We start from the raw sequence: 25,926 nt of genomic DNA on the forward strand, positions 1-25,926 counted from the left end.
TTTATAAAGACCAGAACCTGTTAATTGTGAAAATAAGAGGCCAACGCTTAAGTTGTGTTTTATCAGTTTGTTTTCTTACTATCATTATTGTGGGGTATTGAGGGTTTGTGAGATTTAATCTTGTGTAAACTGCCCGGTGTAGTGCTTACACAAACGGGGCAGTATATAAATCAAATCAAATCAATCAATCTAAACTTAGGGACCTGCATATATTGGGCTGAATAGTTCAAGTATTGCTTACTGTACTAAACTGAATATTGTTTCTAGCATTGTAGACAAGTTATTTCCTGGTGTCATTTATGCCTTCTAAAAGAGCAATCTTCAGTACAGGTGTGAGAAGTCCAAGGCAAAAATATGACTTAGAGCTTATTCAGAAAGAGCATTTTTTTTCCTATAGAAGTACTGAGTTCTGCACAGATACCTTTGACGTTTTCCCCTCTGTCAAGATGAGGCAAGGTTTAGCCTGATATCTTTTTTTCTGCTATGACATTCTGAAGGTTTTTAGTCATACCCCCCTCCACAAAAGCACTGGGTAAAAACTAGTGGTAAACTGTGACTAGAGCAAGCCTGTTTGAATCAATGAAACTTACAGAGGACTTGAATAACCAAATCTCCACTGGGACTTCTCTAGTTGTGACTTACTTACTGGGTTTCAGTTTATTATGGATTTTGTTCCAATAGGTGGAGCTTACAGGCATCTTTCCATAAATTTCATTTTTGTGTCAGAGGCTTCTGGATGGAATCTTTTAATTAGTACAGAATTCTCTCTTTTTAAAAAAATGTCCAGAAGCGAAACTCCATCAGGGAACGAAGTTTCTAAGTTCTACTGTTAAGTTTTTTGAGGGTTAGGGTTTGTAAAGAAATGGTAAAAAAAAATGTCATTTGAACATGAAATCTCACAAGCCTTCTTTCCATTATGACCAACTGCAATCAATTTTTTTAAAGTATTTATATAAATCATGACAATCCATCATGTTACAAGTAATACATACAAGGCTTATAATATGATGGATTGTCATGATTTATATAAATAATAAAAAAAATTGATTGCAGTTGGTCATAATGGAAAGTAGGCTTGAGAGATTTCATGTCCAAAATGGCATTGGTTTTTTTGGGCAGAATTGGGGCAGAATTTTTGCCTTGCCTGTTAAGCCCTTAATAATATGAAGTGCACCTTTCCTATGCGTAACCTCAGATTTGAGCCACAGTGACCTCCGGGTGTTAAGATCTTTTTCTCCATTGAGGTTGTTTTGAGACTGTTGTTGAATTAACCTAGAAGTGGGCAAACTGAGATCACAGAGATTACACGTGGTCTGTCTATGTCTTCTTTTCCCTGCATTAGCAGTAGATGAGTCCCTCTTTCCAGAGCAGAGAGGTAAGACTAGTTTGAAAGCAGAACTCCCACCAGATCATCACTTTCAAAGGCCTTCCCCCATTCCTCCTGCTCAGCTGATTGATTGCTATAACTGCTGCTAACGCACTCTTGTTTCTTGGTCAGCCCCATTTCGCTATATTGCTCTCATAACTCAGCACCTGAGTTCATTATTAATAGATATGATGCCATGATAAAACATACCCAATGCTCTTTTTTTTCTGTATGTGTTGTGTGTGGGGTCTGCAGGGTCAACAGTGAGAAGGCAGATGCGACTCTTCAAAAACACAATGCCAGTCCTCCTTGGCTACATTTTTACAGTGGCATCAATCGCTATGAACTGTATGCTCGCCATGACCCTGCTCGCCAGGCCTTGATGGATGATTTGGCCACACAGAAAATTATCAGTTCAGGTACCATCATCATCATCATCTCACCTTTCTCCCAATAAAGGGACACCACTACTAGCTATAGGCTGACTAGTCAGTCATTCTGATAAATAAATAAAGAGAGAGAGAGAGAGAGACATCACTTTCAGATTTTCCCAAGCACCTATCATTTGTTTTTCTTCACTTTGTTGTTTCCATTTGCCTCGCCACTTGCTCTTTCCCTCTTTAGTCTTCACTTATGCTTCTACTGGATTTGATATCTGGCCAACTAAACCATGTTGAGCAGACTTTTTTTCCCCTATGGGGGGTGGGGGCTCTGCCTTGATGGGACTGAGCCATACAGATTTTGCCATCCTTTTTCTCCTCAAGAGAGGAGCGCCAAGTTGGTTCAGGTATCTGGCTATGGAGCCAGAGTTTGGGGGTTTGATTCCCGACTATGCCTCCTTGATAGGGCCTTCCAGTTCAGCAGTTCTAAGATGGTGATGATGATGATGATTCTTGCTCATGTCATTTCAGTCCAGAAGCCTGGAGGGACACAACTGAAGCTGATCATGTCTTTCCCAAATCATGGGGAAGCCCTCTTCAAACCTATGAAGTAAGTAAAACACTTGTGATAGCATTGTGAAGTACAATAGTCTGGATTTAAGCTTCTCTTCATGCATTGGAACACACTTTGAAGGCTTCCATTTGGAGAACAAATAATGCTTGGAACATTTTGTACTACGAAGTTAATTAGCAACCTCAGGGACTCTGTACAGGAAGCTGATGTAGTGACCTCTTCCTTCCCCTTTATACCACAGGTAATGAACCAGGCTGGGATTAAATATAGGCAGCACGTGCACACAGATCTTCAGTGTCAAAAGCTCCTGAATTATAACAATATTACTAAGGAATAAATCTGCCACCTCAACATTTCCTTCTCTCAACCAATACTGGTTGGTAGGGGTGTTATCCTTGAGCATTGCCCAGGTTTCCTAGGGCCACAGCCAAGATTCCTCCCATTCCCAGCCACAAAGGAAAACACAGCAGTTCTCCTTCTGTAACGTAGGATGGTAACTGATGGAGCTACATATTCAGGATTGTAGAATGGGAGCATTTTCAACCTTCTCTGCATATGTGCACTGAAGGAGGAGCACTCCACCACTTCTGACTCCAGTTCTTTACTTGGATTTCTCCTTAATTAGGTTCGGACAGTGAAGTAATAGAATAAATCTTCCCTTCTTTTGGGCAGTATGCTCCTTTCTGCATCCTCAAATGAATATCATTTGTAAAGGACAGGTTTGCCCTTCTCTTGTATTTTCAACAGGGATCTGATTTTCAGAAGAAACAGCTTTTCATAGTGTGAAGCTTTTAAAAAGAACGTCAGATGCTATAGAACAGACTACTGTACGATTAAAGGCACTGTTCTCTTTCAGTGATTGATAACCCTATGTGTCATAGCAAAGAGAGGGTCTACAAAAACAGCTCAGGTTCCTAATAGGCTACTGTATATCACATTTTAATTACCGTATTTTTCCATGTATAAGACAATAGGGTTGTCTAAATTCTTTAGACTAAAAATTGAGGGTCGTCTTATACACTGACGTAAGGAGGGGAAAGCAGATCAATGCACTGCAGGATTGCTTTGATCCCTCTTCTCCCCTTTTTTGCTAAGCCCCATGAGGAAAGAAAGGAAGTAAAGGGAAAGCAAGGATCAAAGCAACCGTGCAGCACTTTGATCCCTGTTTTCCCCCTTAACTTTCTTGCCAAGAAAGTGGAGGCAAGAAAATGGAGGCCACGTTCGGCAGGGATCAAAGCGCTTTTATCCCTGCTTTCAGCACTTTGATCCCTGCTTTCCCCCTCCACTTGCTAAGCCCCACTTAGATTTCTTAATTTTGCATTAGAAAAGGGGGTGTCTTATACATGGGGACATCTTATACACAGAAAAACAGGCAATTTGGACTTATGGTGAACCTCCCAAGATTTTCTAGGTATAAAATACTAAGAAGCTGTTTACGATTACTTTTTTCTTTGGCACTCTAGACCTCTGCAGTTTGCTCAAGGCTACATAGGCTGGCTCATCTTGCAGGAGACACAATGGGGAATCAAATTCCTAACCTCTCACCCTGCAGCCAGATTCTCAGCAAGCTATTGAACAAATTATGTTTTCATTACAAATGTTGGAAAAATTTTGCATGTTCTCAGGAAAAGATACCAAATTTCAGACCACCTGGCCTTTCCTTAGGAATCACCACACCATGGTTGCCTTCAAAACGCACAGTCTTGTTGCAGTTTTAGAGATATGTGGGGTGAGGTTGGTACTTGTCCACAATGGGTACTGTCACCATCACTGTTGTGCCAAAACTGGTGTGTGTGTATGTTCCGTGCTGTCAAGTTGGAACCAACTTATAGCAACCCTAATAGGGCTTTCAAGCTAAGTTAGATGTTTAAGGAGTGAGTTCCACTCCCCTAGTGAGTTTCCATGGCTGAACAAGTATTCAAATTCCATTTTCCAGAGTCTTAGTCCATCACTCTATCCACTACACCACACTGGGAATCCAAAACTGTTAGTACAAGCTATTTGGCTTTACCGTTTATATCTAATTTCTTCACAGTTTCTGTGGACTTTTTGCACCACATTTTAATATACTTGCAATCACTTAAAATAAGATACATAACAACAAATGACACTGTTATCACTATTCTTCAGATCAAATTTAGATCCTACAGTAAATGGCGAACAACACAGCCCTCCATGTTGTGGCTTGTTTTTCAAGGAGAACTGTGCCATCTGGTGGTGAAAGGTTTAAACTGGACTAAGTTTTTCTTTCCCATGTAGTGTAATGGAAAGAGCATTAGACCAAGACTCAGAAGAATGGAAACTCACTGAAGAGTGGCAATACAGTATACTCTTTCACCCTCTCACTCACCTTAAAAAGCCTATAGAATGTTAAGCGCTGTCCAGTCACATCCAATTTATGGTGACCATCGTAAGGTTTTCTTGATACAAGAGATGTTCTAGGAACGATCTTACCAGTGCCAAACCCAAGTAAGTTCCTATGTCTGAGTAGGGATTTGAACTCAGGTCTCTTGGGTCCTAGTCCAATACTCTATCCACTATACCAACTGTCCTTCAGAAAACCTATTAGGGTTGCTATAGGTTTGAGTCAACTTGATGTCACATAACAACATGTTTTCTTAGTGGATCACTCCGTCTGCTTCCAGATGAAAGGTCCCTAGTGCAAAATCCACTGTACAACTGTTCCGTTTTAATGGGGCTATATCCTCCTCTGGAGCAAAAAGATGTAAGAAATAACAGCGAAAGATGAGAGGACTATAAGTTGAAGGTAGCAACTTCTGAACCCACCGGCACTCATTAAATTCCAGATACAAGGCAGGACAGTTGCAGATTAAAAACCTTGTTTGGAAGCAGCATCTGTTTAAAACAACAGTTGCTACACTATTATCTGGGTCTTGCCAACACTAGTTTGAATGCTCAGGATTTAGGGACAAGCTGTAATTAAAAGGGAGAACACGAGAGGTCCCAGTTTCCATCTCTACAGGCAACTGCTGAAAACTGTAGAACCCTGAGCAGCACTGCCCACATGAGAATCAGTGAAGAATCAGATGTATCAGTGATCTGATTCGGTATAAAGCAAATTCTTATGTTCCTACTAAAGGCCACAAGAAGAGCTTGGGAAAATTACCTTTTTTGGTAAAGCTCTCAGAGCTTTAATTTTTTGTATTCCCCAAGAGAGAGGTTTCTACACTTTCCCAGAGTGATCACCAGATGTCAAGTCAAATGTAGGTGTGATCTGAATGCTAGGTGGTCAACCTCTCTGAGAATCCCACTCTACCTTTCTCGTTCTTCTTCCTAGGCAGACTAGAGATCAGGAGACTCCTGCAGACTTCTTCTACTTCTCAGACTTTGAGCGACACAATGCAGAAATAGCCGCCTTTCACCTGGACAGGTGAGTCCATCTAAGCCTTTCACTCAAAATACATCTGATCTGGACTTAGCGTGAAAGCAGAAGGGCAGCGCATGGGATGGCTACAGCCTGGTGGTAGAGAAAATCCCAGATTTAGTTACAAGAGGAGCCTGGAACACGAGGCCCAAAGGACCTCAAGATCTGCTGTGAGTCAGAATACGCACACGGTCCGATGGTCAGGTTCTCTGCAGTGTACCTTCAGATCAGAACAAATAATTTAGGCTACATACTCTAAGATCCAGCCAATGAGACAGGTTGAGTCCAGTGGTAGGGAAATTGTGACACCTCCAGATATTGTTGAGCTGCTATTCCCATCACCCTGGATTGTAGATGGTGCCATCCAGAGGTGATGGGAATCAGAACTTAACCACAGGTGAAGCCCATGGCTGTCCTCTTCCAAGGCCACAAAATTGTGCCAAGATCAGATCAGAACAGGAATGGCTCTGTCCAAATCAAATCTTGGTTAAGGTAACTGAGGATAGCATAAGGAACCTGAAGTGTGGCAAGCAGAAAGCACTGTTTGGCCAGCCTTGCTCAGAGTCAGTTCCCATATTTAGGTAGTGTGAGGTAGCTCCTTCAGACAGCAGACCTGATGGGTCACGAAAGAACAACAAATTGTAACTTAGGTATTAATATAAGGAGCAGTGGTACAGTGCAGTCAGGGCTCACCCGATTTAAGCCCTGGACATTTCTGATCAGCAGGGACTAGGACATCATCAATCATCTCTTGGCTCCCCAGTCCTATCTGCAATCTTCACAATAGCTGGGTGTGGGGGATGGATTTTCTCTCAAACACATGTTTTTTTCATGGTATTGTCTCATGGTAGCTCTGTTGTCATGCAAAGTATTTGAGGGTGCTACAGTTGAACGGACAATGAAGAGCCATTAGTTTTACAATAAATCGGCTTCTCATTTGTTGATATGGAATAAGATACAGTGGACCCTCGACTTACAGACGGCTCGACTTACAGACTTTTCGAGTTACAGACTTCTCTGGCTGCAAAATTTAGATTCGACTTGCAGCCAGAGAATCGACTTACAGACCAGAAAAAAACCAAAATGGAATAGAAATAGAATAAAAACCACTGGTTATGGGATTAATCGGTTTTCAGTGCATTGTAGGTCAATGGAGATTCGACTTACAGACTTTTCGACTTGCAGCCACCATTCCAATACGGATTAACTCCTTAAGTAGAGGGTCCACTGTAGCTGCATGCATTCTTGCATCTTTCCTTTGGAGAAGATTGGTTATCAGTGATAAGCACCTGTGCTTCGAGATTCAACACTTTATGATAAGGAATGGGAGAGAGGAATCTGTGGGAGTTTCTGCCTTGCATGCCAGAATAATGTGGTGGGAGCCAATTTCTTTTTTTGTCTTGGACAGTAATGTTGCTTGGACCAGCTCTGGCCAAGCTCCTGGTGGGCTGTTCAACTCTAAGCTTGCCCAGGACTGGGAACAGGGCAAGAAGCAACATAATGAGTCTCTCAGCAGATTCCAAGGCTCTAACAAGGTCCACCACTGACACCTATCATGAATCCCCTTTTTAAAATGGCCGTCAGCTCTCAGAGATAGGAAAACATTCACTTATTTGGAGTTCTTATCGGGCCTTTGGCTGTAGAATAAAATTTGTTGTTGTTATTTGGAGTTCAGCTCCCAGTTGACCACAGTAGCTGTGGTTTTCAGTGAAAGGTAGTCCCAGCAACCAAACATTTTCCATCTATGCCAGTTTGGAGCCAATAGACAAAGTCTATTGGGGGCATTGTGGAAAAGTGAAATGGTAGTTGGTGCTCTGTACCTCTGGTACTCATAGAACAGCTTCCCACCTTCATATTCCAAGCCACCAAGGTACGGCCAGATCCACTAGTAGGGGTTTCAGCAAAAAAAAAAAAAAATCCTTTTAAAGCTGGGGCAGGCCTACCATAAACACAAGGTAGTTCGCTGGGCACAGTCTCAGGCATAGCATTCACTCCTACAGTCCCCAAAAAACAATGTTCTATCAAATGATGGCAAATCTAATTGAAAAACACTGTTGATTTTCATCCAGACATGTATTCTCTGAAAAGGAAAAGGGGTTGTTCATGTCTGTATCCAGGATTATCTATTCATTTATGAATAGAATTTGTTCTAGCTCTCAGTTTTGTTTTTCTTTTTGGGGGAAGGATTCTGGATTTCCGAAGAATTCCTCCAGTTTCTGGCCGTTTGGTGAATATAACCAAGGAGATTCGTGACATCACAACCGACATGAAACTGTTTAAAACGTTCTACACCTCTCCAGGTCAGCATCTTTTCTGTTGCTCTGTTTTTTACATGATGAATACATCTGGACCATTGGGGAAGCAGAATATACCTATTCTGCTTGCGCTGGTTCATCTTCAGTCATAGTGATAAGCTGTGGAGATTTAGTTGGGATGCATGCTAGCTGCTTTCCTCTCCTCTTGGTTCATAGTAGCTTGAATCAGTGACCTTGGGGTGAATTTTGAAGTGCAAACAGTCATTGTCATTTTTCACATAGCCATTTGCCAAGGGAGATTTAAAAACTGCAGAAAGCTGCACTGATCCATATGAACAGCTATTGTCAACCAGAGCTTGAAAATGTTCCTGTTTTGATGATGATGATGATGTCTTCCAGAACTCTCTAGCCAATATAATCAATAGCCATGCTGGCTGGGGAATTCTCGGAGTTACAAGCCAACAAAATAATTTTTCCAGGTTCTGGTTCTACTTACTTTCATCTCAAATAAGAGCAGGTCTTCTGTAAAGCTAAGAGGCCCAATAGCCTAACTAGACTATATACTGTAACTCTTTGCAACTTTGTTCAAGGGAACAGGGAAGCTTGAGGTGATGGAGTGGCAGATAACATTAACGGATAATTATTTTATTTCTTTATTTCTTTAAAATATTTAATCCATAAACCATGATGTTCTGGCCCTGTACGTTTTTGCTCCACTACACGGCTTTTTCACTGTAGCTGTAAGGGCTGGTATTGGTGCTACCAAGAAAGGAGGGATACTGATGTTATACTTCTCTTCATCTTTGTGTCTCTCCATTTTGTCTGGGTCAACCCAGCTGGCAATATTTGCTTCTATGGTGAATGCTCCTATTATTGCTCCACTGAGCATGCTTTGTGTGGCAAACCTGATCAACTCGAGGGCTCTATGGCAGCCTTCCTGCCTGACAAAGAACTTGCTGCCCGACAGTCCTGGAGGAGTCCCTGGAGGCGTTCTTACTCCAAAACTAAAAAAGCTGAGTGAGTATGTTAAGGAAGCAAGAAACTGCGTGGTGTGAAGTCATGGCCTAGACTTGGGAGACCTGGGTCTAACCCCCAGCCAGCAGAGGACACTGAGTGGGTGGGGTTGGCAATGGTAAACCATTCCCAATTCTGTTGTTCGTTTATTTAAAACATTTTTATCCCGCCTTTCTTAAAAAGAACCCAAGCAGCATCTCACGCAGCTTGTAAAACCCAGCAGAGTCACTGTACATCAGAAGTGATTCAAGAATACAGAACAAGAATGTAAAAAGTCAGTATGACTTTTTTTTTTTAAAGATAAGAAGTAAAAAAAAAATATTCTGGATCAGGGGTACAAAAAGTTGAAAGAAAGTCCTGGGTAGAAGGGGTCAGGTCAAGAAAGCTATTAGGCTAGGACTTTAAGAAAATGGTGAACTGATGTATGGAGCCAGGGTGAGAAATTTGTATGGGCCACTGAAGGTACATTCCCAGCCCTCTACTTGGATGTTGTCATCACACCTCCTCATGTCAATTCCGTACTCCCTTTGCCTTGCCTTTTCCCCATCAGAAGCATGCCTCTGAGAGCAGCTATGTTCTCAGAACCAGCTATAGGGGTGACAGGCACATCCCAACAATCTGTTACAGTTCTTTCTGAGCTGGTAGCCTGGGAGAAATTTGCCTTTTGTCCAATTACTTTTTTTGATATTCAGGAAGATAACCAGAGGTCTAGAGAGTCCCTTGTGAGCATGTGTATGGATGGTGATTTTTTTTGTGCATGTGTAAACCATCTTAAACAGGAATGTGGTGGCACTGCGGGTTAAACTGCAGAAGCCTCTGTGCTGCAAGGTCAGAAGACCAGCAGTCGTAAGATCGAATCCATGCAACAGAGTGAGCTCCCGCCGCTTGTCCCAGCTCCTGCCAACTTAGCAGTTCGAAAGCATGCAAAAATGTGAGTAGATAAATAGGTACCACCATGGTGGGAAGGTAACGGCATTCCATGTCTAGTCACACTGGCTACGTGACCACAGAAACTGTCTTCGGACAAACACTGGCTCTATGGCTTGGAAACGCAGATGAGCATCACGCCCTAGAGTCAGACATGACTGGACTAAATGTCAAGGGGAACCTTTACCTTTACCTAAACCATCTTAAGCACTGGATGATATGTATAAAACCCCATGTATGTGTATGTGTAAAAACATGCAAATTTTTTATCATCCAGTGTGTGCACATATAATCCAGTGCATGTATATATTTAATATGCCATCAAATCGCTTCAGACTTTTGGCAACCCTATGAATTAGTGGCCTCCAGAAGATCCTCTCATTCCCAGGTCTTGCAGAATGGAGACCATGTTTCCTTTACTAAGTCAACTGATATCCTATTTGGTCTCCCACATTTCCTTCAGCATTTCCCAGCATTATTGTCTTTTCCAATGAGTCTTGTGTTCTCACTATGTGGCCCAAATACATTAGTTTAATCATTTTTGCATCTAGAAAGTGTTTATGCTGGATTTGACCTAGAATGCTTTCATTTGCCTTTCTGGTAGTCCATGGTATCCATAAAGCTCTCCTCAAACACCACATTGTGGTGACAAAGACAGAGATGGGGGGCATGGGTTTGAGATTGCGTATAGGGAATGGAAAGCAAGCAGAAAGATGGATCTTATCATTGACCATGGCATAGAAATATACTGATCTACTATTCACTAGGCAACCTGCACTTGTAATTAGGGTTAGGTTTGTTTTAAGCGATTGAGCCATGGCTTAGTAGTTTTTCATGGCTGAAAGACTGATTGCTGAAAACTGCCTTACGCTACCAGCCAGTAAGACATCCCAATCTTAAGAGCTTTAGTTACTCCACTTATGGAAGCTCTTCTTTCAGCCTCTGAGAGCAGCTGCCGCCTATATAAACAAGCTCAAGAGAGGATTGTTGTAAGCCTCCTTCTAGCCTTTCTGCATTAGCAGGATAAGGGAGAGATGACCCGAGGGAGCTGAACAGAGTGTTAAAAGGAAATATACAGATGGTTCAATGAAACAATATTATGCATGTAAATTCTAACAACAGCTTGTCATGGTTGACTCTCCTAAGGTGGGAACTGAATGAAGATTACTGTGCCAAGGTGCGACAGACCTCACCCTACAACAAGATTTCCCGACTTCTTAGCCTCATCGACATGACCGTGCTTGACTTCCTAATGGGTAAGCATGGCTGTTCTGTCTTGCAAGTTGCATTATGTTTAGAGAAGGGAAAAGAGAACATGTGCTTTGCATGCCGAAAGACAACATTCAGTCCTTGGGATCTCTCGATAAAAGGGTGTGGTAGCAGGCGATGGGAGAGGGACCTGCCTGAGACCCTGGTGTGCTGCCATGAGTCCCAACAGGCAGTATTGGGCTAGAGCTAGACCAACAGGAGAATATATAGAAGAGCCCCAACAGATCAAGCTCATGGCCTCTGTAATCCCCAATTCTGTTCACACAGGAGCCGATCAGTGGCTCAGGAGGGCAAGAGCACCCACTCTCATCCATGCCCCAGAAAATGGTAGACTGAGACATGGATCCTGGGGGAAGTATTCGTTTACCTTGACTAGTAGGCATCAATAGCACCCCCTTCCATTAATCTACGGAATCTACTGAATACCCTTTAAAAATTATTCAGTTGCCAATCCATTCCTTCTGCTTCCGTCAGCTAGAGAGACTTTGGCTCAGTGCTTTTATTCTTAGAACACATTTCTCAGTGACAACAGAGAGGAGCAAAATAGCTCTGTGTGTGCACACCTGCCCCCTGTTCATCAGCTTCCGCAGAACAGACCCCTTTGGGCTTTGTAGTGTGTTAATGTAAGTTATAAGAAAACAACACCTAGGCTGATAGTGTTTTATTTCCCATTGTCTTTTGTTCTCATCTGGCTCTCAATATGGCCCAACTGTCCGGTATATCGTAACCCACGGGGCTATCTTCTTGCACTTTTCTCAGTCCATTTTCACACCTTCGGTGAAGCAAATTATTGGCTGTGAGGATGTACCACAGTCAACCAGTTGCAGGCTTTGGAGCATGAGAAGGAAAAGGGCCTGTCCCTTCCATCCCTTTGCAGCCACGTGCACTCCCCTATTGCCAAAAGGCCTCTCTAAAAGGGCCAGGAGACCCTCCTAAATAAAACAGGATGCCACTTAAATGCTTGTAGAAGACAATGGGGAGGCTTGACAAACCTCCTTAAGCAAATCTACCTTAGGATACAAAGCTTAGTCATTGCTGCCATTTCTTTCTTTTTAATTTTTGAAAACTGGAAAGCAGCCGAACAAAATAAATGGCAGATTGTGAGGGACAGGTTGCAGATGTTAACTTGAAGCCCACAACGAGGAAGCACAATGGAGTCATTGTTTTGCTGAAGTGTGCAGAGTGTAGGAATGGTCACCCTTGGTGGGTCATCTAAGACCATAGCAATCGATATCCATGAAATTTTATTCATAACATCTTTTTTTTTCTTTTAAGTTCAGTCTTGTATAAAATTGCTGAGCTGGGCAATGTATCTCCTTCTCCAATGTAAATAAAATTCCCTCAAGGTTTTGTTTTTTTTCTTTAGGTTTAAAAAAAAATCCACACGCCTCCCCTTTCAGAGTTAAGGGCCTGTTCAGGCATTTTACACTCTAACATGTATAACAAAGCTTTGACAGCTGTTTGCCTCAGGAAAGCAGCTTTGGAAGCCAGCAGAGCAAAGACACAGCAAGAAGAGGGGTGTTTAACAAGTGTTTGGAATGCCAGACTGTTCTAAACCCCCTTCTCAAAGCTCATTTTCCTTTAAAAAAAAACTCTTCAGGTTTGTTATATATGTCTGCATTCAACATTGAGTAAGTTTCATTGAAATCAGTGGGGCTTGCTTTCAAATACACATTTAAAGTATAACATTGTACAAATCGTTTCACGTTGTGCCTCGTTTGATTTTACACTGGTTGTATCGTTCTAATTATTATAATGCAGCACTTCAATTATGTTTTCCTCTTGGGTTTTGATACCCACTCAAGTCATTGTTGGAAAAACATAGGTTAGAATTGGAAATGCTTAATTATAGTTATTAATAACTATACAAGGATCTTATAACTGTCCTATTTTGTATTTTTTGCTAGAAATGTGACTCATTATTATGGTTTCTTTAGTTAACATTATGAACTGAGTTCCACACTTCTTTTGCCCTTTCCCTACCTGCTTCCCTATAGACATTTTCAGAATTTAAGAAAGGAAACACACATCAAAAGCTGCTCTTTAAGAATCATTCACACAAACGCACCATTATTCAATATTCTTCAGGGTATTTTGCAGCTTCTGCCAGCAAGTATGTCTCACCATACCCTCTAGTGGACACACAGTATTATAGTACTGTATAAACAAAAGGCAAAGCATACGCACACTGCCCTAGTCCCAGAGAGAGAAAAAAAATCCATTACCAGGCAGCATGTTTATTAGGAGAAACCAAATAAGTACAAAACTGGGGGCAGTCCATATACCAGATGTACTAAGAACTGCTTTTTAAAAGGTATTTTGAGTTTAGCTGCAGAGCATAGTCCTCATTTTAATTGCCAGAAACAAATACATAAATATAACAGCAGATTCTGAATAACAGTACTGTACAGTCCATCTCTTTCTAGCTCTACAAAGTGATCTTGGTATTCCACAGAGCTTGGGAGATTTCTCCTTGTGCAGAGGTGCTATTTCTGCTGCTGCTGCTATTGCTGTGATTTCAGAGCACAGTTAATTAGTTGAATGAGAATTTGTCTATGTGGATAAAGAAGGAAGAATATTAATGGTGGAAACCATAATAAATGGTGGAAACCATAATAAACCAGGTGAAAAAAACACTATTTGTGGCAATCTATGCAATCAATAATAACCTGGGGAACTTTTATAAGAAACTATACATATATCCAAATAGCAAAAAGGAACCCCAATATGTTTGTCCCTTAGTGAGGGAGAGTCTGCCACCTTCCAAGCTAGTCTGTTCCACTGTTGAACAGCTTGTATTGCTGGAAGTTCCTCCTATCGTTTTGCTGAACTGTCCTTTATGGTAAATTCATCCCATAGAATTGTAAAGTTGGAAGGGGCCTGAGGGTCATCTAGTCTGACCTCTGTCCCAATGTTCACATGGCTGCCATGTAATCTCTTTCATTGTTAGGAAGCTGTGGCAGTTGTGGGACAGAAGTAGGAGAAGTTTTAATTTCTGAAAAAATTATCCAGGCTGATGAGGATAGGCAGCATAACTTCCATGTCCTGGTTTTCAGTCATAGTGTCCAATGAGGCTTACTCTCTCGTATGCCTGTTCATTATTGCAGCCAGAAACATCATTTCAGTGACTCTAAGACTTTCTTTCTTGCCCAGCAAATTAGTGCTAGAATGGAGAGTAACACCTACTCTCATCAACGCAACATCGCAGATCTGAAACTGTTCGTAGAGAGGTTATAAAAGACCTTGGAAATTAAGCCTAATTTCCTCCCAAGCACTCCTGAACTATCTGAGCACAAAAGTGAAACCAAAATGTCCTACTATTCGTTGGTTAGTGGGAATAGCTTGAAAGCAGATAGTTCAAGCAGAAGTAATGATGAAATATTAAACGGAGCAAAAGTAATTGTGAAGAAAGAAAGACCAAGTCAGCCGAAAGGGCTGGCCATGATAACAAAAGAATGAAGGGGTGAAGTCTGTCCGGTTTACGTAACTTGTTAAATTGTGGCTAGAAACCAAATGGTGGGGCAATTAGGTTTTTTTCAAAGAGGAAAATTCTCTCAGCCGTACATGGGAAGGATAAATAGTTTTAAAAAAAACTGATGAAAGAAAAAGAGTGAGGGTGAGAGTGCCAAGACTGCCAGAGTAGAAGGATGGGTGGAAAATAATTATTATTTTATAGGACAGAGCTTGGAAAGCTACCTCTTAAAACATAGTTAGCTAGGCAGCACATTACAAAAGCTATTAAATGGTGCCCATCACCATTACAGTTTTTAAAATTAACTTGTTACATTGCTCCTAGAATTGCTCCTTTTTTGTTCCTTGAAACCATTAGAATGAATAAGGCCATGGCGTAATAAAACTAAAAAGAATCCATGCAGAATGCTGCTAGCAATTTCTCAAGATACTCTTTAAAAGCAACTTTAAATAGTAACTAGACAACATGACAATAAAAAAAAAATGTAAATCCTTTATCTCCACAGTATTTTTTAACACACCTGACTGTGCTGGCTAGAAGATTCTGCAAGTTATAGACCAAAGAAAAACAAGAACAATAATTTTTCCAAGCTTCAGACTGACCCCTTTCCATGCAGCACAGAAATATGTTCTCTCCTTCTCCTTTCTGTATTTTTGTGTCACATCTTATGAAAACTTTTAAAGACTCAAAAGCTTGCTCACTTTTAGTTGGCCCAGTGGTTTCTTTTTGATATTGTCCATATGATCAGTTCCTGATGTGTCTTGTTTGGTCTTGAAATGGGTTGGATACTGTATTTTGCCGCAAGGTCCTTTAGAGCAGTGGTCCCCAACCTTGGGCCTTCAGATGTTCTTGGACTTCAACTCCCAGAAATCCTGGCCAGCAAAAGTGGTGGTGAAGCCTTCTGGGAGTTGTAGTCCAAGAACATCTGGAGGCCCAAGGTTGGGGACCACTGCTTTAGGGTCCTCGAGAGTAGTCTTCTTAAACTCTGCTGCCTCATCACAGTCTGCCTTCTTCTCTCAATTCCTTCTCCATCTGCAGGAAACATGGATCGCCATCATTATGAGACCTTTAAGAAGTTTGGCAATGACACTTTCTTCCTCCATCTGGATAATGGTCGAGGGTGAGAGTGCAATGTGTTTTCCTATGGGTCTGCAAGAAACTATTGGAAGCTTGTGCGTGTCAACCATCTGTGTCTTGGAAGGAACAACAAGGCCAGGCATGGGAAACCTGTGGCCCTCCAGATGTGAATGGACTGCATTTTTCTTGATTTTCACTAGTGGCTATGCTGGCTAATGCTAAAAGGAGTTGTGGTCTGACAGCATCTGGAGCACCACAGGTTGCTCACTGTTGCGCTGAAGGGTATCCAGCTAGAAGGCAATCCTGAATTTATCTGTCTATCTGTCTATCTGTCTATCTGTCTACCTACTTACCTACCTACTGGAACTTGGAAATGTGAAATACTGTAAGGAACAGCCAAATCCAAAATTATTATGTGATTGGATTCCTCTCTGAGGCCCCTGCACGTCTTATTTGCATATGCCAACGTTGTTTTAATAAGTGAAGCACAAAGCATAACTAATGGCATCAGCTACAAGAGCCTAAAGAAGGATGGAATGCAAATCAGTTTGGCACTACAAGAATAAAACTAGAAGTTCTTCCCTGTTAATAATAATAATAATAATAATAATAATAATAATAATAATAATAATAATAATAATAATAATAATAATAATAATAATAATAATAATAATAATAATAGAGTAATTTCTAATGATGACCCTTTTTCACAACTTTCCAGGCAGAGAATATTCAGAAGTGGTTTACCATCCCCTTCTTCTGGGGACGCCCTGGGACTATACAGCTTGCCCAAGTCCACAGAGGCTGGTTCCAGTCACAGCTATCCAGCCAGGAATCTAGTCAAAAATATTTTGCTGAGTATTTGCATGTCCTGTGATTCAAAACACTTCCCTCCTTCAAGGTTTAAATAGTTACAGCCTTACCACAAATTAATCTGATGTTTTCAGAATTATTCAGTAAATGAACAGGTCTCTAGCTAGTGGTTGTTGAAAGCGAAGAACTAAGCTTGTCTTACTTCCAAGGCTCGCAACTTACTGTTTCTGGATCTAACCATATGCTATCCTGTTTTATCTTCCTCTCTTGTGTTTTTTTCCTGTTTTATTTGTTAGGTTTTTGGGTAGGGAAAACAGCTGATGCAGGAGAGCTGGAAAGAATACAGCTGTGCTTGTTTCATGCTAATATCTAGCAAAATATTTGAACTCCACTGGGAAAGTTAACTATTGAACAGAATAACAGAGGAACATTTTGTACATGGAAATAACAAGCACAGTTGAATTCGCAACATTCAGGCTTTTAAATCTCCAGAATAAGCTTTTTGAGGAACAAAATACAGTAATGGGTTACCTATAAAACAGCCCAACTCATTATGTTTCACTTATTTTTCATAGGTTTGGAAGGCACTCTCATGATGAAATGTCCATTCTGACTCCTCTCCGGCAATGCTGCATGTAAGGACTATTTCATTGCTTCTTCAATTGTTTTAATGCTCTGTCTTAGGGAGTGAGGCGATGTAATTAAGGAAGGCTTTCATTTTGCACCAAGAAAAACCTGATTTGGCCACATTTTTCCTTGTCACAAAATGACTTTTCCCACCAAGAAGAGGTAACCAGATTAGTGTCTCTTCAAGGCTTTCTTCTATTGCTGGAAAACTACTTCCAAATCCAGTTTTGCCATTGTTCATCTTACTAAGAAAGAAGTTAAGATTGTAAGGGACAATGGATAGGTAATGACTGGTGAAAATATAGGATTTGGGAACCACTCCCTTTTGAAGAGGGTCAAAAGATGTTTTTCCTTCTTCACATTCAGGATCAAACTAGATAAAATGCACAGCGTTGTTCATATAAATTATAGCCATGGAGCAGAGAAGGAAAGGTGTTATCCCTGGCACATTACTGATTGAAGGGAAGCTACCACCAATGCCAACAGGAGAGTCCCTTTAAATGAAAATGAAACGAAAATACCATTTCCCACAAAGCAGTTTCTGTTGTGACCATGGCATAAAGCAGAAAACAGGGAACTAGTACATCCACCAGTGGCAGAATTCCAAATGAGAAACATCTCAGAATGTAAAAAAGACATGATAAACTTTATTCTTGTTTAAAAAGCTCGACACGTTTCAGTAAATGGCCTTCTTCAGGACCACTGACTGATAATCAAGGTGATTATCAGTTGGAGCTGAGACAGACCAAATGAGCTGACAAAGTTTTAAAAGAGTGCTCCATCTTTTTTTACACCCAGAGACCCAGTCTCATTTGGAATTCTGTGACCATGGCATGGAAAGAGAGAATGAACTTCTCCTTTGTCATCCTTTATGTTCCTGGAGCTGTCCATGCTGCTCCTTGACTGTTTATTAACATCAAATCTAAATGATCTCGGCTCACAGGTTTAAAAGGAACTATGTATGTGTGTTGATTACATTGACCAAGCCAATGTGCTTCCTAGGAGGATGTAACTCGAGTTGTGGTCCAGTGTATCTTGAAAGCACAAGATTGGGGAAAACCTAGTGCTGCAGAAAGTAGACCATTTGTCTTCTGTGTCCATTGCAGTGGAGCTTGGAACATTTATTTTCGGAATACAGTTTCCAGAGTATCCTGGGGGGTTCTGGGGATTATAATGCAAAAAATAACATTCCTAAGGGCTCTATTACAGCTATAGTGGCTGTTGGACTAGGTGAACTTTTGCTCCCTTCCAGCCCTAACATTTCATAGGCTGGCTTTTTTCCCAGAGATCTGGAGGATGCCTGCCTAATTGGGCTTCCAGTGCTGAGCCAGAGTGTAATTGAGCATGCAAGCTCATTTCTTCAGGAAGCCAATTGACCTGCTCATGCTTAGGTTATAAGAGGTGTCTACCCATTGCCATCCTTCCCCGTGCTCTAAGAAGATGCACGTGTTTGTGATTAAAGCATGAATCCTTTTATTTAGCCCATCAAATTAGCCATGGTTGGCCAAGATCAGTCACAGGACTCTGTATGTTTTTTTTTTCTTGAAATTCCTCTAACATTACACTTTTTAGCAATAAATGTGGAAGAAATTATTTGGCCAGAATTCGTAGTATTTGCCACTGTTCAAAACTTGCCACTCTCATTACTTAGATTGGTTTTAATATCTCAAGTCCATACATTTTAGTAATGAAAATACTGAACGTGACATTTCTTACATTTCTTTTAATTCTTTCTTTCATTCTTTGTTTGTTTCCTATGGATGGTTTCAGTATTAAAAAGTCAACGTTCTTGAGGCTGCAGCTTCTCGCTACAGAGCCCTATCGCTTGAGCGATGTCATGCGTGAGTCTTTAGCTACAGACCACCTATCACCCATCTTATCTGAGCCTCACTTGGAGGCACTGGACCGGCGGCTCCAAAAGATACTTGCTATGGTGTCAGACTGCATGAAGAAGAAAGAAAAAGAAGAAGTGCTGATAAACGATTTCAAAGGAGAGCAGTATTTGATCTTAGAGAAGCAAGGGAAGAAGACTGAATGAGGCAATCACCGGACTTGTTGCCTTTTAAGTGACATCTCTTAGTGCCTCTTCTGTACTCAAGACTTGCCACAAGGAACTCGCTGGCTGGCTGTACTGTGAGACAATAGGAACATAAATGGTTTAGGGAGCAATCCCATAGTAGGCAGGTTTATAATCTATTAGGAAAGCGGGAAGAGTTTGGCTCAATAAGTAGAGCCGAGTGTGAATGTATCTTAAAACAAGAAAGGGAGGCATAGAGAGACCAATCTTAGATCAAGGGACAAAGGGGAAATGGTTAGCATTAAAGCTCCAGAATAGCCCCAAGTCTTTCAGTAAAGTAATCCTGGAAATACGGTGGGCAAGAAGTAGTTAAATTGAAAGACAGCCTAGAGTAACCCAACAAAGATCCATTTTTGCTGTGTGTTAATGTTCCTTTGTGAAAACCAAGGAAAGGACAGCCACAAGGAAAGGTATATTCCACTTCCTTACTTCTGGGAGTGGTTTAAGACTTTTTCTTCTATCCACTCTTGTATCTTGAGGGCATTCACAGTTTCTCAGTTTCCTATATGGAACTATGAACTCTGCTCATTAAAGTAAGCAACCTTCTACTAGCTTACATTGTGTGTGCATCTGACCTAACAACACTTACTCTGGGTGATAGCAGCTCTCAGGAATCTCAGTGCAGAGACAAACTTTGTACTACCTGATATTTTAAACTGGAGATGTCAGGGAGTATATATCATTATTGTATGATGATTTTACATATGGCTTTGCATTAACAGATGCATGTGCCTTAAGTATAGGAACTTGGTAATATATCAAATAGATTTTTTTTTGTTTTTGTTATGTACTGTCAAGTTGCCTCTGACCACAACAACCATAGGAGTGTTCTCCAAAAGGTCCTATCATGTGCAGCGCTGCTCAACTGTTGCAAACTCAAGGCTGTGGTTCCTTTAGGGAGTTCCTGGAAACTAATGTTTGGTCTTCCTCTTGTCTTCATATGATGTGCCCAAAGTATGATGGCCTATTTTTTTCCTCTAAGCAAACATTGGGCTTGATTTAATAGAGAACCTCCTTGTTTGTCTTTATGGCAGTCCAAGATATTTGTAAAACTCTTCTCCAGCCCCATATTTCAAATGAATAAAAAAAAATTCCTGCCAGCTTTCTTCACTGTCAAGGTTTTGCAGCCATATATAGTAACTGGATATACAATAGTGTGTATTTAATACAGACCTTGGTGTGAAAAATATTAGCATATCTTATTTCTCCGACTGGTCAGTGTCTGCGTGGGTGGTCACTTGGAAATGTTATGCATCTCACTTTTCCTCTAGGGAAGAAAATGGAATATAAATGCAAGAGATGAATTATGAATTATTTTAGTGAGGTTTGGAGGTCCCTAGAAGAGGAAGTAGCCAATACCATATTTCTTCTGCATATGTCAGAGTATTTGTTTTATGATTTCCAAGTGCTGATCTCTGCCAGTTTATCTGTTGTTTCTTTCATTATTTTCTCCAAATAAATATTGAAGCTCCCTAATGAGAGAAGGCAACCTTGGCTACAATTTGAGTAACAATTAATCAGTCTATCATTGCTTATTCAAACTGCACCGTTGTTTTCTAAAAATATTGCCTTGTACATTTCTTGCACATCGCACCTCAGTGTTCACACAGCCCTTCCTTTTTAACAATTTTCGGAGTTACAGTTTTTGTGAAGGCCACAACAGATGGGCAGCATGATAAAAATGTAAACCATATGCAGAAATAGGTGCAGGCATATGTTTGATTTGTCACAGCAGTGAATCTCTACACTAAACTCCAAGGTTAACCTTTAGCACAGACCAACTTAAGATCTGATGGCCCCTCACCAGCAGAGGGCTTGCCTATTGGCAGAGCCAAGTTGGGGAAGCCATTGCCATTTTTATTTCTCATAGACCAGAATCCTGTTGCAGGACCGGAACTGGTAATGGCCATTTTCTGATATTAAAGAGTCTCCCCTCCCCACTGTTCCACAGCTCCCAGTCTTCCCCAAGATCCCTAAAGATCCCCAGATCCAGGGGAGAAAGGAATAGGAAATGTTTAAGCCCCTCAAAATGAAGGCAGATGATGATGTCATCTGTGTTGCACGGCACAAAGCTACACAATAGGATTCGTTCTGGAGCAATGCTTTGTTGAGAGTGGCAGGTTAAATACTGTATTGCAGCCTAACCTTGCAAGGCCTTCTGAATACTTCTTGTATTTGGCTATGATTTATAAAATACAAATTTAGTATACTGCTTCAAACTAATTTTAATACAGGTTAAACATTCTTACTCCTGTAAATGTGGAGTAGTGGGCAATAGTCAGTTCAAGGTACAGTAATGGACAGAATATTTACTCTCAACCATTCCTAATTTGAAAAGGACATTAAGTGAATACCATGAATAACACAAGAGCTTAGAGCAAGGCCTGTTTGTGAGTAATCTATTATGATAAAAGCGAATATGCATTTTGTGTGTCTGTCAGTCTATCTTCGCTATAGCACCAAGAATATGAAACTTGGCATAGGCTCTAAGGAGGGTCTGTAGATATTCACTCTGGCCTCTTTTAAAAAAAATAATTTTGGTTAATTAAAACTCTGTCTGTAGCCTATAGCAGTAGTTCTTAACCTTTTTGAAAGAAACGCGCCCTTGAGCCATTGAGGAAGTTATCATCGCCCCCCTCCCCGCGGTGATGATATCTCACTTACTTACTTACTTACTTACTTACTTACTTACTTACTTACTTACTTACTTACTTATTTATTTATTTATTTATTTATTTAAGACACTTAAATCCAATGACCCCTGAAAACAAAATTAAATTCCAAGAAAATGAAATGCCCCCCAAAAAGTAACATTTAATTATTTAGTTGCAAGTGAATTTTAAGACGCAAAAAGAAATATAAAAGGGCATAAAAACAAATTCAGGAACTAAAAATTTCAAGACAAAAAGTCTGAAACTAAATTAAAATTGGAGGAAAATATATATTCATGCACCATGTAAAAAGGCTGCAGCCATCTTCAAGGTTTAGCTTGCTCCAGCGCCCCCCTACCGCCCCCTTCTGCTCCAGTGCCCCCACGCCGCCCCTTTTCGTTCTACTGCCCCCCTGAAAAATGAAATCGCCCCCTGGGGGGCATTATCGCCCACGTTAAGAACCACTGGCCTATAGTACCATCTTCTGTGACTAAGTGGCTAAATTCCATAGTCCACAAATAGGAAACTGGGGTCAGTTCTGTCATTGCAATTTATCTCACGTTCCACAGGGCCCAGAGACAAATGACAATTTTGCTTCCCTCTGCAACCCACCCCTGGCCTTTGAAGAGTTAAGAAAAGGACCTGATGCCTGGTAAGTTGGAGGATAGGAGGAGCAGAGTAAAAGGGTGGACAAGCACCAAAAATGAGAAAGAAAAAGAGTGGAGTGCAGGAGAAAATAAAAAGCAGAAGGACAAAGAAAGGCGGATGACAGGTAAGAAAGAGCACTTGAGTGTGTAAGGAGAAAGAAAAAAAATTGTTGCAAGGGAAAAGAAAGACTGGGTCAATAGGTACATGAGCACCCAGGACCATGGAATAGAAAAACTCTACCGTTGGGAGCTGGAGTCCCGAAGGCAGCATGTGTCGTTCTGCCAAATCCTGCGACGTTGCTGGAAGCAGTTGTATTGGCTCTTGCCTTTCCATTGGACCATTTCAGCAATGTGGAGAGGGGGGATCTGCTGCTTGGGTAAAAGCCAATCCTTACCCGGGCTTCATGCTCTGGATAGGACACTCCTCGATTCAGAGCATGTTACCATAGTCTCTCGAGACTGAAGGATGCCTATACCGTTGGGAGCCAGGCTTTCTAAACCACTGGTTCTTAATCTTTGTTACTCGGATGTTTTTGAACTGCAACTCCCAGAAACCCCAGCCAGCACAGTTGGTGGTGAAGTCTTCTGGGAGTTGCAGTCCAAAACTCCTGAGTAACCCAAGGTTAAGAACCAGTGGTCTAAACCACACGAAGCTGGGTCATTTTGCTTGTGTCTCCACGTATGTGTATGGCTTTCAGATAGAAAAAAACCCCATAGTTGCTATTATCTTTAGTCCCACAATGTAGCTCCTCTATAACTTGATCCTACCACCAGAAATTGCTGATGAGGATGACATTCTTCACAGTTTCTCCTGACATTTACCACAGAGGACTTCATTATATTCAATTAGTATGGGATTATAGGACTTTGAGCCTTTGGTAGTAGAAAGAATTAAAAGAGGGCAGAGAGTACACATTTCTTTTTCATCTGTCTTATAATTAAGTATCAGCATTTCAAAAATCTTTTTGAGATCATTTGTGGAAAGCAGAAGCCATCTAGCATGCCATGTGCCTTATTTTACAGGAAGCGGTCCTGTATTTGCAGTGGTGCTCGGTCTGTTTTATAGATGAAGAACCTTACTAAGAAAGGAAAAGAATCTGGGGCCTTGAAATTGCTCATCACCCAATCAGCCTTTTCCATTATGATGTGATGTTCTGCATTTTTATTAAATGTACAATAATTATTTATTAATTTGTATTGATACATATAAATTATCATGTACATTTTAATGCAAATCAGTGTCCGCTTTTGTTTTTTGGATGATGCACTTCCTCTTTTGGGAAACACATAAACCGTCTAGCTTTACCCACCAGACAGTGAGAATAATTTATCTTGATCTTTTACTTCTACACCCTCTGGCAATACATAAAACTATTTAATAATACATTGACTACAATAAAATAAAATAAAAAATAAAATATTTTTTATGAACCACAGTAATTTTATCATCTGGAGGCTGAGTATATAAATGATCTTCTGATTCCTCTAGAGGGAGTAGTACATATACTCTCTCCACCATTTCATATCAACAGCATAGCTGGGAAGGGAGGGCTGTTTAAAACTTTTGCAGCTGTTATTCTTAGACTGTGTTAACTCCCTAGCATGTGCTTAGGATACACCCTCTTTTCATTTTTCCAGGAGTGGAGAATACCTTGTAGGGTTAAAAGAACTAGATATGTATCTCTGGCTCAAGGGACATGATAACTGCAATTTGGGATTATAGGATGGGAGAAGAGAGAACCAAGGCTGGTCTGACTCAGGTCAACCAAGGAGGAATGAAAAACAGACTCAAGAGAGTGCTTGTAATGAGAGCATCTGCGTAATCCAGTACTTAGTCTGAGTCGTTTTACCTTAACTGCTCTCTCATAGTGAGCCTGGGCAAGTTTCAGCCACAGTTCCCCAAATATTACAAGGGAATGAAGGTTACACAACTAAACACAGCTGAGGTTAGGATGATGTCCAGCAGTGCTGTATGAGGGGAGAAAGTCTCAACAGAAAGAAGGTGTTTAGTTGCTTCTAAATCTATTTTAGTAATGCTTTTACCTAACATTTAAAATATATTATTTTTAATACTTGAATAAATTACTATTTTTCGCTTTTGATTTTTTTTAAAAAAAATTATGTAAGCCACCTTAGGTCCTTTCTTAAGAGAGAGGTGGGGTAAAAATATTTTAAATAAATGAATAAACAAATTAGGTGGCAAAAAGCACCTGAACATTACTCTGAATGTTTTGGGCTATGGCTAGAATATTGCTTAGTCACATGGGCTAGTGCTTCTGAAAGCTGAAAGTCAAAACAGCTGGTGGTGACAGGTTTCCACAGCTCTTCCTTGTTTAAAGCTGGTGTAGTGATCAGCTAGTACAGTATGCTATCAAGGTTGAAGTGGTAGACTTGGAAGATCTAGTTTTTAGTTGCCACCGAGCAACCTTGGGCATGACCTGTCTCACACAGTTGTTGTTGCAAGGACAAAGTTGGCTGAGTTTGAGACCTTCTACATACAAAGTGTATGTTCTGCCACTTGAACCATGCCTGCAGAAAGCATGAATGAGGAAAGCTCTTTTGGTAGAGTCTCTGAAAGCAAAACAGCAAAACTCCTACGTTATTTTGAGACAAACCATCTATAAAGTACCTGATGCTGAAGCACAAGACCTCAGGTACTACTGTAATGCTAATTCAAACATTGCTCTTGATATATGCTGTCGGGAATGTGTTTCATTTTGATTACTGCAAATAGAATCATGCTTGTACAGTACTGTGTTGGCTGTTACTGAGTTCTCCTAATGGGATATATACATCTAAACTGAAGTAAAAGGAAAGACCCGCAATGTTTGCGATGATTGATTGATAGTACTGAAATTTAAAATAGGTATGTTGTTCAATATTTTACAGCTTTAAGAGCAGTAACTAACAAGAGGCAAGTTAAGCTTTTGTGACAGTTTTACAAAGAACTATTTACCGTATCTATTCTATTTAGTACAGTAATCCAATAAAAGATAGCACCTACTCTTACATATTTATTTTAGCATGAATTTTCGTGGATTCCAATTCACTTCTTCAGATGCATGAAGCATAATCTTAAAGATTTAGAAGGTACTCGGAGTATGCAGGGCTGTAACCGGGAGAATAGAAGGACTACAACTGGTTGATTACTGTTGCATTTTTTCACTGCCAGGGAGCAAAGGGGAACAGGCGCTTGTACTATTTTGTGTCTCAGGAGCTACAATATTCGCATATTATATGCCTTGAGTTGGGCGAAGCATCATTGCCGTTCTACCTCAGACAGCAAAAAAGTCTGGGGCCACCATGAGGATGAAAAAATCCAAAGGGGCCACCGCGTGAGGTCTGTTGTACGCCTTGAGCCGTGTGACCTTTTAAGCAATAGCACGTGCACC

At 40.7% G+C, this 25,926-nt stretch overlaps 1 protein-coding gene across 1 annotated transcript in view; it reads left to right on the forward strand.

Moving 5' to 3' along the window:
- LOC110075916 (extracellular serine/threonine protein kinase FAM20C) overlaps positions 1-20,725 on the forward strand; it is a 32,047-nt gene extending 11,322 nt beyond the window's left edge. The window contains exons 2-10 of the mRNA XM_020787607.3: positions 1,622-1,785; positions 2,278-2,356; positions 5,619-5,711; positions 7,890-8,005; positions 8,797-8,977; positions 11,048-11,157; positions 15,681-15,762; positions 17,108-17,167; positions 18,930-20,725. Of these exons, the coding sequence (XP_020643266.3) occupies positions 1,622-1,785; positions 2,278-2,356; positions 5,619-5,711; positions 7,890-8,005; positions 8,797-8,977; positions 11,048-11,157; positions 15,681-15,762; positions 17,108-17,167; positions 18,930-19,197 (1,153 nt within the window). The 3' untranslated portion in view covers positions 19,198-20,725. The remainder of the gene's footprint in view (positions 1-1,621; positions 1,786-2,277; positions 2,357-5,618; positions 5,712-7,889; positions 8,006-8,796; positions 8,978-11,047; positions 11,158-15,680; positions 15,763-17,107; positions 17,168-18,929) is intronic.
- Positions 20,726-25,926: the final 5,201 nt, after the last annotated feature.

This window comes from Pogona vitticeps, chromosome 5, assembly GCF_051106095.1.
Source record: "Pogona vitticeps strain Pit_001003342236 chromosome 5, PviZW2.1, whole genome shotgun sequence".
Lineage (NCBI taxonomy): Eukaryota > Metazoa > Chordata > Lepidosauria > Squamata > Agamidae > Pogona > Pogona vitticeps.